The sequence below is a fragment of the Phalacrocorax carbo genome, chromosome Z, assembly GCF_963921805.1.
Source record: "Phalacrocorax carbo chromosome Z, bPhaCar2.1, whole genome shotgun sequence".
Classification (NCBI taxonomy): Eukaryota; Metazoa; Chordata; class Aves; order Suliformes; family Phalacrocoracidae; genus Phalacrocorax; species Phalacrocorax carbo.
Genome location: NC_087548.1, coordinates 60,536,212 through 60,549,929, shown reverse-complemented (window position 1 = coordinate 60,549,929; position 13,718 = coordinate 60,536,212). Strand labels below are relative to the sequence as shown.

Here is a 13,718-nt window from a genome sequence, read left to right as displayed (position 1 = left end):
CGAGGGTTATGCATGCACTGAAAATTCGAACATCCCAACTGTCCAATTGTCTGCTTCAGAGAAGTATAATTTTTTTAGATCATACTAATTTTAGATGTGACGGTTAGAGGTAGAGCATAAAACTTACACAATTTTTCTTGCCCATTTTTTATAATAATACATATTAATAAATAATTCAGCATTGTAGCATTAACCCCTTACAATTACTTTTTCAGGTGAAATACAGAACAGGGCATTTGCTATTGAAGTATCTATCCCAGTTTTTTAATGAAAAATGTTTACATATACATTTATAACAATTCTTTGACTGGTAATAAGATGGTGATACCACTGATTTAAATAGGGAAAGGGGTATTCTTTTCACCTGTCATGTTGCGATCGATACAAAATCATGACAGAAGGTCCAGTACTTAATAGAATGTGTGTCTGGTTCTGCAGCTCTTGAAAGTCATTCACTCATCTGAAATAGCAATAGTGAGGTTGTATAGATCAAATTATATTTGAGGAGTTTGTATCAATCTGAAGCAGTCTCTTCAAACTTCTAAGTCAGTAAGGTTTTCTAGATCAAGTACGTTGTGTCTGATAAAAAGAATTAACCTACCAAGTAGGTCAGGAGTCAGGTACGCTGTTTAAAATGAATGAATGTGACAGTAAAAAAGGCAGGTGATGGTTCCGTTACTGTGTGTTGAATATAATGGTAGACCATTATTATGAAGGAAAGAAACAATGAGGGAATGAACATTCTGCTGTGATGGTAAAGGATAAAATCTACCTTGAAAACCCTATTAATTTGGTCAGTAGGAGTACTAGGAGTTCAGTTCAGTTTCTTAGTGTATCCATGCAGTGCAAAAGTCTTTTTTTCCTGGGAAATCACAAATTCTTTCTGCTGCATTTGTCAATGCCTCAGTGAGGTAGATACATTAAAGATAAATCAGTGCATGGAGGTCAGTGCTTCTTCAAAAACTGTCTAACATATCTTCAAATTAGGTAAGAGGTAACAATAGAGTAAGTTCACATTTTTTACTTTGAAAGTAGTAATAATGAAAAAAGAATCACCAGTATTGTCACCTGCTCGTAAGAAGGCTGTTGTCATGAAAGAAAGTGTGTTTTAGTTAAGAATTCTGCGTTTTTTTAATGAGAAGGTTTTCTATTTGTCTTTGAGGTCTCCTGGTCAATATTTGTTTACTGTCATAGAACATATGCATTGTTGAATTGTACAGTAGGTTTATTTCCCATGTGATGGGCCTGGGTCATGTTATTGCCAGCCTAGCATAAAGGCTGAGGTATCTAATATGAATAGCTGTATGGAGGTGAGGAAAAATTAAAATTGCTTTAAGCTTCCCCTTCTCCTTATAATTTGTGCAGAAAAAATGAGGGATTGGTTGTGAGCATTTTTTTGGGGTGCATGGAAGGTAAATCTTTTAAACTTCCTCCTAGAGCACTATGTCTGAAATGTAGAGAGGCAGAGCTTGTAAAATCTGGCCATTTTACCAAGACAATATCAACCATTATGTGCTTTTCTCCCTAATACGCAAATAAGATTATCAGAAGTTCAGTGGGATTACAACAAGTACACCTGTGGTAGTATCCTAATAATGGGAATATTATTGTCCTGCTTCCTACAGACATACCCTGCAGTTGTTTCTCAGAGGTCAGGTTCCTTAATTTTATGCTTGTTCTGCAGAATTTTTCGAAGCAGTATGTGGTTTATCTTCATCTTTGGTTTGGAAAGCGTTAAAAACTTCTGAAACAAAATACTAGAATGCCAGTTTTCGTAGAAGAATACCTACATTTGAAGTCCTCTTTTCTTCCTTTTCTTTTTAGCTCTTTCCCTTTTCCCCCTTAAATACATTGACTTAATAATTAACTACTGAAGTGGACTGATTGTATGATCTCAGTTGTATGTCTTTATTTAATCAAATCCTTAGTGACTTAAGTCACTGAATAGGATTATTTTTTTCTTTCTTACAGGGAAGGTAAATTTAATTAAAGTGTCACTATTACCTAATGCAATTATTTTTCCAGAGTATCACAGAGATTATTTCAGACAGCTTAAAAAGCAAACAGGACTTGGAGGTTATTCTGACTGAACTGATCTGCTGTTTAAGGATACTGCAGAAATTAGTTAAAAATTTCTTCCTTGAACCTGTAGCTCATAAAAGTAGCAAGAGGGTTTTGTTTGCTTTTGCAGGACAATAATGTCCTTAACAATAGTAATAAATCCCATTAATCAGTTTATAAATCTTAATCATATTGTTCTATGGCTCCAACTTTTATTGTTCAGGATATCCAAGTTGTTATTGGTGGCTGTGCAGGTGTGACTACAGTATAAAAACTGTATTTTCTGGGGAGTTTGTAATATATACTTAGTTTGACTTTTAGACTCTGGAGTCAGTCTCTCCTCATATCCATTTGAATCTAAGCACAAATGTGCCATCTCCCCTTCCTTCCCTGCCCTATTTTTCTTAGAATTAAATGAGCTGGTATGCTACCTTGGTATCTTACACTCCATATAGTTCAAAGGAGTAAGCCCTGGGCTTCTATTGTAGATGTATTGGACCATGAGTGCGAGTATCTTAATTTCATGGAATAATGGAGTGTGTGAATTCCAAATTTGCCAAACCTGGATTCTATGAATGCCTCTACATTTCCTTTTTGCAAAAAATACAGTAATCCCATCTTTATTGACTAGGTTGCACATATCATACATGATGCCAAAAAGTTTAACGGTTTTTGTAAGTGTTATGTATGTGAACAAATTTCACATTATTTCTTTCTATCATATTTGTCTCAATAGCTAAGAAATCTTTCCAGCTTGGATCTACGTCATATCACAGAACTGGACAATGAAACCGTGATGGAAATAGTAAAGAGATGCAAAAACCTTAATTCCCTCAATCTGTGTCTGAACTGCATCATCAATGACAGGTAACTTCATTATAGCATCTAAACCCAGTATAAAGCAAATTTAACAAGTTGTATTAAATGAGAATAATTCCTTATGGCTCGGGTTGGAGGAGATAAAAGCAAGCTGTGTTTTTTGAGTGCTTGTTCTTGCTTGTTTTGGGTAAATTATCTTGAAACCTATTTTACAGATTGTTTGTATATTTCTGTAGTGGAGAAAAGTTTAGTTACAACTGGACAGCAGCACTAATCTGTTTCCTGTAAATTTCATGCGAATGTGCTCTTAACTGTGTATGATTCAAATGTACAATTGCAATTATGACTCCTTCAGTAGGTAGCCAGGATTTAAACAGATTTATATGCATACTTACAATGAAGCATATTTGTGACTACATAAGGAAAAATAAACTGCTTGTGAGTTAAGTGATAGGATTCATGTTTTCCTTAAAGCAACAAGTCCTTCAGTTTTTTGGCAAAGAGACTTTCCAGAATGAAACTGAAAGAATAACTGGGGTATTACCTTAGGCTTTTCCTTTTGACCAGAATACCTCTTATCCTGCTGAATTCTGTCCTTTTGATCAAGTAGTTTATTTTAACATTAAATAAATGCACACTGATGGCTGAGGCAGATCAGATGAAAAATGAAAAATATTGAGAATTTTAAAAGTGGAAGTGTCCTTTCAAAGTGAGAAAACTGGACAAAGGTACTACCTCAAGATGCACAGGAAAGAACATTTTGAATGACTTTTAACCAATTGGTTTATTATAACGGATGCTTTAAACAAAAAGAAAGAGACACTTTTAACAGAGGGGGATTCTAAAACAGTTTCAGATAAACCGGAATGATATGTTTTAGCAATTGTACTTTGTCCCCAATGGTTACTGATTTTTTTTTTTTCTAATATACTGTCTTTCAGAGTTTTCTGAAGTCTTTAAGAATGTACTAAAGTGCAAATGAGCTTACAGTCTGGTGAAAGTGTAATGTTCTAAAAACACTAACGTTGAAATGTGACGAATAGGAAGTACCATTGAACCTTTTACTGTAACTTCTTTTAGCCTTTAAGACTGTTTCTTGGTTTTGTAGGTTTAAGTCAGACCCTTAATGTAACTTCACTGGTTTGGAAGACATTTTGTTGCCTCAGGCCTTTCTGTTTGTAGGGCCTTGTTTTCATACGCAGAGTAAGGCTACTGTAATGGAAAATTTTAGAATAAGTCAGAGAAAATACTAAGAAGAAATATTTAAATTTAAGAGGGGCACTTTTTAGGTTTTAATTAAAGTAGTTAGAAATGGTATACCTTTCTGCATGAATGTTTTGACTATGACAATCTGCAAAGTATCATCCAAACTGATGTCAGTCTGTTCTTGAAGCTACTTTACTAGAATAAGAAATATATCTTCTAAATATATGCATATGACTCTAATACTACATATTAAATATAGGTAGAATTATGAAGCTTAAGCAAGAAAAAGAAACCCTTTCCAGCAATTACACACAACCTGCTGTTATATGTAAACTTTTAGATCGTTGACTTTTGTCTCTGTAGTTCTTTTCTGATCATACCTGTCAGTATTTTTTCAATATGTGACTGATAACTAGAACTTGACTACAAATTTAAGTTTAGCTATTTAAATTATCTTCTAGCTAAAAGCAAACAGAGAATTTAGAAAATAATGCCTTTGTAAAATCTTACTCATATGCAGTCATTTGGCAACTAGCCTTTTTTTCCTGTTTTACAAGTGAGATGAAGCTCCAAATAGTAGTCTTAACTGAATAAATTCATTTCCCCTACTCCTACTAAATGCTGTATTAAGAATTGCTGAAAATTATATGAAAGGAACATGATACAACCACAGCGTTTTAATCAATGTAGACACTAGTTCAACAGTGTGTTATGTACGTATTCACTTTGAGGATATGAATGATCCTTCAGAAGTTCACAGGACTGTTCATATTACATTGAGTAAAAACCCAAGTTAATTTAAACTAACTGTATTAGTTTATTAATGATTTAAGGCAAGATGAGCTTTTTTTAATGCCATTTGATGGCTTCTGGTTAGAGGGGATGTCAGAGGAGATTCTGCATCTTGATACTTTTGAGTAAACCATTTGTTTATCAGTTTCCAACACATACGAGATACCAGCTGTTGAGTATTTTACCTGACTCTTTGTTTTAAAATAGAGAGACCAGTTCCGCTACCTCACCCCCTCACCCCTCATTATCAAGCCTACTTCTGAGATCCAACTACATAGGGCTTGTTTCCAGATTTTTTTTTAGGCTTAATAAGACACTTTTGTGTTCTGTCTAGAATGTCTGAGGGTTAGGGTTTTTTCTTTTCTTTAAAGCCTTGAAAAACTGTTTTCCTTCATTCCTTTGTGCAACTCGAAAGTGAACAAAAACTAGAAAGTGGTATAGCTTAAAGATGTGCCTATGAATTACCTTTTAAATGTAATTGATTATTGGTAGGTTTTACAGCACAAGTAAATCACTGGTTTTAAAACTTTTTTGGACACACTAAAGAAATCTAAAATAGTCCATAAAAATTCTTTCAATAAGCAAGGCTGTGGCCTTAGAACAATTATAGCGCTCTCTTTCTTCTGACACAGTGCTAGATCTAATGCCGTGACCATTACACTTCTTGCTAAGTAACTGAAAGGAACTGAAACTTAGAGTGCAAGATCTCTGCATGGCAGGCATTTGCTAAGATTTTTAGCGCTGTGATTCTTTGCACATGCAAGAAATAACAAGAACTATTATTTCTATGTTCTGATTAAAGCAATTTTTGGTTTTGAAAGTATCTAAAAGGCTTATGTAGTAAAAAATAACTTATTTTTACCTAAGGCAAAAAATATGTTTGGTGTGTTCAGATGAGCTACTCCTGATATTAGTTTTAGAATGAAAGAAAAATAGGTCTTATTATAATGACTTGTAAAAAAGTCTCTAGAAGTTTAGAGTTAAACAAGATCAAAAAAAGACCTATTAAAGTAATGTAACATAATGATTTCTTCAAGTATTACGGCTCTCTCAAAAGCTTCATAATCTATTTATCATGTTGGTTAAATGTGTTATGGAAACAGTGCCACTACTTATTGCAAATATGAACAAAACCAAACTTGCAAATTCTTCCTGTATGTATCATGAGTAGACTATCTCAGGTCTTTGCAATAGGAAAGGAGCACCAATGAGTTCTCTGTGCATGGTGATGTGAATAATATCTTCTGAGCCTTGATTTAACAACATCACCTTGAAGTTGTTTTAATGATCACTGCATTTGTTCTTTTGAATTTCAATTGATACGATAAAAATAGTGGCATCTAGAAATAAATCTCTTGGGTGATTCAGGAAAATGTAGTATGACTTACTGGCAAAATTTTCAGGAGTGTGTTTTTTCTAAAAATTTGAGGAACATCAGATATGTATTATATCTATAAATGATCAAGGAGCAAGCAGCAGTTAATCTAACATTTTTTTGTGAATCTTATTGTGGACTTTGAGCTGCAGTTCACTTCATCTTCTGTATTACATCATTCATGTACAGTTAGACATTTAAAAGCTGTGCAGTGACTGTGAGGTCTTTAGAGTACTTCTGCCTGCTTAAGCCACCTTTCTTACTAAAACACTCCATTAGTAATATTTGTATAGAGGATGTTTGTTAGCCCCTATTGTATCTATGGTTCTTAAAAAAAAAAAAATCGTGGTGCAGGGAATAGTGCAGAAAAGGTAAGGAACATTTTCTAGAGCTGCAGTGAGATTTTCTTGGTGACATGGTACTGCTAGTCATCTGGGATAAGGTTCCACCTGTGTAACAAAATTAATGTCTGGTTTTGCAATCACAGGACAAGAATTTCCCATTTGAGAACTTTGGTCCCCTCTCTGTAGGTAATGCCAAGTATTTTTCTAATAATATGTGAAAAAAATACAGCTCTCTTGAGATAATTTATTACACACTGATTGTAGATGACTTTGTTAGCAGGTGCTGAGATTTGCAGAGCATCTGGAGGTTGTTGAGAGTAAGCTATGGTTGTGACTGAGAGGCAGATATGCAGTATCTACATGGCACGGTAAAACAGCGAGTTATGTTTGTTGATGATCTCATAGTGGTATTGCTTACTGCCACCAGACTTCCAATAAGTGATGTGGGGGAAGGTAAGTATTATGTGCAGCTCCCTGAGCTTTATGCACAGATGGGAAACCTGGATTAGGTCTAATTATACCAGTCCTGAGAAAATATGCTGTCCTTGTGTAGTGCTTTCATGAAATATCACTGTGGATAAGTCAGAGAAAAAAATGGTGTGATGGGACAGTCTCCCCACACTATAAATGATTAAGACTTGTCGGTGAGGATTCTAGTTCGAGGAACTTGGAAGTATAGGCTTTTGACAAGGGTAGTGTTCAGGAAGTAAAGATATGGAAGAAATTCAGAGGAAACCTGGTAAATGGTTGGAAGCCAGACCACAAGCCTGAAAACGAATATGCTTGTGCAGCAGCAGTCAGGAGAAAAGAGCATTTTCTCCTTTGAAGAGACTCTATCTGCTTTATTCTTCTGGGTCACTAATGCAGTGTCATTTTCTCAGGATTGCGAATCATACTTGTTGGCATAGAGAATGTGGGGGTTTCTACATAGTTACTTAGCAGAGTAAATTCTCAATGTGGTGTTCCATATGCTAGAGAAGTGTTCAAAGATTTTGTCTTGACTGCCTACCATGAGTTCATGTGAACCCTTGTAATCTGCTGTGATCTGTACATGTTGTGGGTAGTGGATACAATGCTGAAGATGGCCTAAGTAGGTGATTAGCTCACTATGTTTAGTCCCAGAGATGCTGGTGTGAATGCCCCAACATTTCATTAGCAGACATAAGCATCAAAATAGTAGCTCAGTTCTTACAATATTAATATTAATATAATGCAGGATTAGTGAAAGCTAAAATTATTTTCAAGAAAAATAATAAAATGAATCTTCTCTTCCTGAAAGTATAAGTCTCTGCATATTTGATGTGGAAGGTCTTTTAATAAAATTACTTCTAAAATAAAAATTTATAAAGCTTTCTGCTTGCCTAAATTTTTGCACAGGCAAAAATGTTCATTTTATCTGTGGTGACTACAAATGCTAATATAGCATCTTAGTATTCATCACCTTTGATCTGACTGAAGTGGAAATGTGCTTCAGGAGCACTGATACTTGTTCCTGTCATCTTGTATAATCTGGACTTGGGGATATAGTAGAGCCTTCTAGAAAGGTAACTTGTACTTTTATATGATATTTGTCATGAATCATTCTAGGTGAAAACTAGCATTTCTTAATTCTAATTTAATTTCATCTTTTCAGTGCTATTTTAGAGATTATGTCCTTTGAATTCTCTGCATATTTATCAGGTGTTTAGTCAGCTACATTAAAAACTTGAACTCCATAAAAAGTTACATAATGATGTAACACAATTTTACTTTTTAAATTGCTTATTCATTTGAGTGTCATACTTTTTAATGAAATTTGTAAGAAAAGTTGATTCACCCTGAATATGTGTTTTGTAAAATGATTTGGGGCTGTCAGATTTTTAAAATTTCATACTAAACCGTAGAGTTGGACAAAGAAAGATAATTGACATGATTTGGTGAATTATCTACTTTAAATTCTGGGTGGTCTTTTTGTTTTTTTTAAAGTTATTATGAAAACATACATAGAAAAAAAATCCTTTATGGTTAGTCCAGAGTGGTGGGTTAATGTTGTCTGGCTGCCAGGTGCCTACCCAGCTGCTCTGTCACTCTCTCTTTTCTCCCCCCACCCCACCCTGAGGACAGGAGGAGAAAATAAGATGGAAAATCTTATGGGTTGAGATGAAGACAGGGAGGTCACTCACCAATTACTGTCATGGGAAAAACAGACTTGACTCGGGGGAGATTAATTTATTGCCGATTAAAAATAGGGTAGGATAGTGAGGGGAAAAAAGAGCAAAAAAACCCCCCATCTTCCTTTACCTTCCCATTCTTTCCAGGCTTCACTTCAATCCTTCATTCCAAAGTCATCTGCCTTCCTCGCCCTGAAGCAGCGCAGGGCAGTGAGGACCAGGGGTTTTTAAGACTTCATCTCTGCCACTCCACCATCACACTCTTCCTCTGCTCCAGCATGAGCTTTCATACTGGGTTTATGTAGCAAGGTTTTAGGAGTGGGGGGCCTGCAGGGATGGCCTCTGTGAGAAGATGCCAGAAGCTGCTTCCGTGTCAGACAGAGCAAGTTCCAGCCAGCTCCAAAATGGACCCGCCACTGGCCAAAGCTGAGGCAGTCAGCAATGTGGTAACATATATAAGATGGGTAAAAACACACTGTTCAACAGCAGCCAGGAGAGAGGACTTAGAATATATGAGAGAAACAGACACCAAGGTCAGTGAAGAAGGAGGGGGAGGAGGTGCTCCAGGCACCAGAGATCCCCTTGCAGCCTGTGGTGAAGACCGTGGTAAGGCCTGTTATCCCCCTGCAGCCCATGGAGGTCTACAGTGGGGCAGATATCCACCCTGTAGCCCACGGAGGACCCCATGCTAGAGCAGGTAGATGTGCCCTTAAGGAAGCGCTGACCCCATAGAGAGCCCGTGCTGGATGGAGCAGGCTCCTGGCAGGACCTATGACCCCATGGAGAGGAGCCTGTGCAGGAGCATGTTTGCTGGCAGGACTGTGATTCTGTGGGGGACCCACACTGGAACAGTCCTTTCCTAAAGGACTGTACCCTGTGGGAAGGACCCATGCTAGAGAAGTTCTTCAAGAACTGCAGCGTGTGGGAAGGACTCACATTGGAGAAGGTCGTGAAAACAGTCTCCCATGGGAGGGACTCTGTGGAGCTGGGGAAGAGTGTGAGGAGAAAGGAGTAATAGAGGCAAAGTGTTATGAACTGACTGCAACCCCCCATTGCCCTGTGCCATTTGTATGGAGGAGGTAAAGGAGTTGGCAGTGAAGTTGAGCCCAGGAAAAAGGCAGGGGTAAGGCATTTTTAAATTTGTTCTTATTTCTCATTATACTGCTTTGTTTAACTGGCAATAAATGAGATCAGTTTCTCCAAGTCAAGACTGTTTTGCATGTGATGGTAACTGGTGAGCAGTCTCTCTGTCCTTACCTTGAGCCACAAACATTTTTCACCTTATTTTCTACCCCTGTCCTGCTGAGGAGGGTGAATGAGTGAGTGGCTCGGTGGGCACATGGCAGCCAGCCAAGGTCAACTCACTACAGCTCTCCACGGACTACTGTCCTTCATGAACTGCTCCAGTGTGAGTCTTCCCCATGGGCTGCAGTTCTTCAAGAACTGCTCCCATGTGGGTCCGTTCCATGGAGTACAGTCCATAAGGAACAGACTGCTCCAAGCATGGGTCCCCCACAGGCCACAGTTTCTGCCAGAAGACATGCTGCTGCATGGGCTGCGGTTTCCCTCAGGGCATCTTCATCTGCTGCAGCAGGAAGCCTTCTGCAGGTTGTAGTTATGGATATCTGCTCCAACATGGGCCTCCATGGGCTGCAGGGGGACAGCCTGGCCTCACCATGGTCTCCTCCATGGGCTGCAGGGGAATCTCTGCTCTGGCACATAGGGCACCTCCTCCCCCTCCTTATTCACTGACCTTGGTGTATGCGGGGCTGTTTCTCTCTCACATTGTCCTCACTCCATTCTCTCACTCTGCTGTGCAGCATTTTTTCATTTTCTTAAATATGCTTTCCCAGAGATGCCATAATGTTGGCCTGATATAACTCTACTATGATAATTTGTGGTAGTTTCTTTGACCTAAACATACAGAAAACAAAAAATAAAACACTGTTGTGTCTGTCAGTTATCTCTACTATTTTTATTCTTCCATAAATACCTCCAGTTTTATTCTTGTCATAGGTTAGCCTTATCTAATGGCCAAACAGCCACCTACCCACTCATTCCCTACTCAGCAGGACCAGAGAGGGGGACAGCGGGAAATAAAAAAAATTGGAATGAAAAAGGTCATGAGTCGAAATACAGATAGGGGGATCACTTACTAGTTACTGCCAAGGGCAAAACAGGTTTGTCTTGGGGAAATTTAATTCTCATTTATTGGTAGTTAAAATAGATTTGGGTAGTGAGAAACAAAAAGGCAAACATTAAAACAACATCTTTCCTGCCTGTTTCCCAGGCTTTATGTCGCATTTCACTCCTGAGTCCTCTACTGCCCTAAGCAATAGAGGGGGATGCAGAAGGGTGCATTACAGTCAGTACACAGTGATTTCTCTCTGCTGCTCCTTCCTCTTCACATGCTTCCGCTGCTCTGGCCTAGGCTTCTCCGCGGGCTGTAGCGTGGTATCTGCGCCAGTGCAATGGAGCACCTCCACCTCCTCTTTTGCTGACCTTGGTGTTTGTACTGCTGTTTCTCAGGCTCGCTCTTTTCCCTCCTTCCCTCTGTGTTTGGTTGGGGTTTTGCCTTGTTTTTGCCCTTTCTTGAATATGCTTTCCCAGAGCTGCTTGGCTGAGGAGCTTACCGGGGCCCTGGGCCTGTTGGAACCAGCTGTGTCCAGCACGGGGCAGACCTGACCTCGCTGAGACCACCCACCGCCAGCACCTGGGCATTTGCACCCAGTACAGTCGTTTTCATTTCACAACTAAGAACAAGTTACTAGGGTTCAGATTTTTTCCCTAACCAATCAAAATGTGAGGTTGTATGATACTTCTTACTATGATTATTGAAACAGATATTCTGTAATATTTTGTCACAACATTGAGGTAGCATTTATTTATGCTGCAGTGTTTCAATTGGTAGATTCGGGAGTTGTCACTCATACCTAATTTCAATGAAGTGATATCTTATATAGTTTATTTTTTTGCTCTTGTGCAATACTGTATGATAATGACATCTTAAATACCCAGGAATGCAAGATGAACTTCCACAGAATCTAGCAGTGGCCATGCATTTGTGCTGTTCTGTGTAACTTTGGTTACTTTTCAGTCCAGTCTGCAAGTGGTTTGAAAAAAATTTGGGGTATGGTTCAACGCATACCTCAGCAGTTATCCCTCAAATCACTGTCTTTATCAGAGCTAGTAGTCCTATCAGTTTCTAGTTACAACCCCTGAACCCACTTTATAAAGGCTTCTGAGAACGGCTTCTTTAGCATTGTTATCAAAGAAATTTTTTTTTACAAATATTTGTTTGGAACAGATGACTTATACTGTGCAAAGTTTAAGATAAGAAAGATAACCATCAGAATGCATTTTCTATAATTAAGTGTAACTGTCCATGTATTGAGGTTTTAGCCTGCTAATTCTACTTCTTTCTATGACTGGTATTAAAAAAATAGGTTTTCAGGAATCATTTTCTGGTGGAAATGGATGTCATCAGAAAGAGTAAAACTATCAAGCTTTTGTCATGATTTGCCACTCTTTTATCTTCATGTACTTGAAGAGTGGTGAAAATAGTCTACTGTTGTCATATTGCTGAAATGTGTGATAAATGAAGCTCTGTAAATAGTGAAAATATGAGGAGGGTGATTAAGTCTGACAATTCTTATGTAAAAAACTCCAGATGATAAATATCTCCTGTGATTAGTTATTAATTTAGTGCAAGGGACTAGCATCAGCCTAAACAATTTTATGAGTTGTGGCATAAAAAAATTTTGGAAGATCGGTATGCACTTGTTAAACCAAAGGAGAAATTGCTTAGACTTGATTGCTAATAATTAAAAATGGCAGACTTGACACAAATGTGGCTTGACTATTTTTTGTGTGACATTCCTTACAGAAATTAAGAAAGTGTAATGTTCCCTGAAGGCATGGAAGTGACAGTGTGTTATAAATCTGAGTCCTTAGTGCATTATGAAAACTGAAAGGTTTTGTATATATATCATTTCTGTACAGATAAAATATTTGTGGTGTTATAATTTGAAGTAGCACAGAAAAATAAAAAATCCAAGCTACTAATGCTCAGGAAAGAAGATGTAGTCCTTACTGCAATTACCATTGCATTCTGAGGTTGCAACCTGTAATTCACCATGCAGTCAGAATAGACACAGTACTTGAAAAAAGAGAGAAGGATGGCTGTTTTAATGATTTACTGAACTGACTATATTGTTTAAAGTCTGTCAGTATATCCATTATAAATACCATTTGAAAGGAGCATAGCCATGTTCTAAATTTGCTTTAGGTTGTTCCTTGTTGCATGGGTTATAAGCTCAAAATTAAAATAAGTTTGCCTTTTTTTGTGTGAGTTTTTTTATGTGTAGGTGAGCATAAGACCCACGTTATTGGTGGGATCATGCCATCATATAAAGAGGAAATATGTCAGAGGCTATATGCTAATTGCCTTCAGTCCTGATCAGGTTAGCTCAATGGTCCCCCCTTTTTCTCTTGTTAAAACCAAAGAAGGCTGTTATATGCTGAATTTTCTACAATGTTAAATGTAGTTATTCTTGTGTGTTTAGAATTCAAGATTAACCAATAAGTTCTGACTTGTAAAGGAGATGAAAAACAAATGTAGCTTTGAGAAGTTGTAGTAAGCTTGAAGAGGAAGTGGTGTTGAAATGGAAATTGGGCTGACAGAATAAAGGACTAGGTAGTTCTGGAATTGGCTGTAATAATGTAATGAGGAAAATAAGCAGTAACATAACCTGAAAGTGGTGATCATAGTGTACCCTCATGCCTGTAGGGTATGGACAGTGAAAAACGAGTGAATGATACAAAGCGGGGGAAAAAAAAAGGCTGAACAGTGAGTTATGTTTGGAGTGGAGGCTCATTGACTTCTCTGCATACCCTGTGATCATGATCCACTGATTTTTGGAACCACGGTGAAGTGGTCTGTGCATCTAGTTTTTAATCTCATGGAGTGAG

General features: G+C 37.7%; 1 protein-coding gene across 1 annotated transcript in view; it reads left to right on the top strand.

Annotated features, from left to right (window-relative positions):
* The window catches only part of FBXL17 (F-box and leucine rich repeat protein 17), a 293,287-nt gene that overhangs the window by 92,571 nt on the left and 186,998 nt on the right, over nt 1-13,718 (top strand). The window contains exon 6 of the mRNA XM_064437981.1: nt 2,798-2,928. Within this exon, the coding sequence (XP_064294051.1) occupies nt 2,798-2,928 (131 nt within the window). The remainder of the gene's footprint in view (nt 1-2,797; nt 2,929-13,718) is intronic.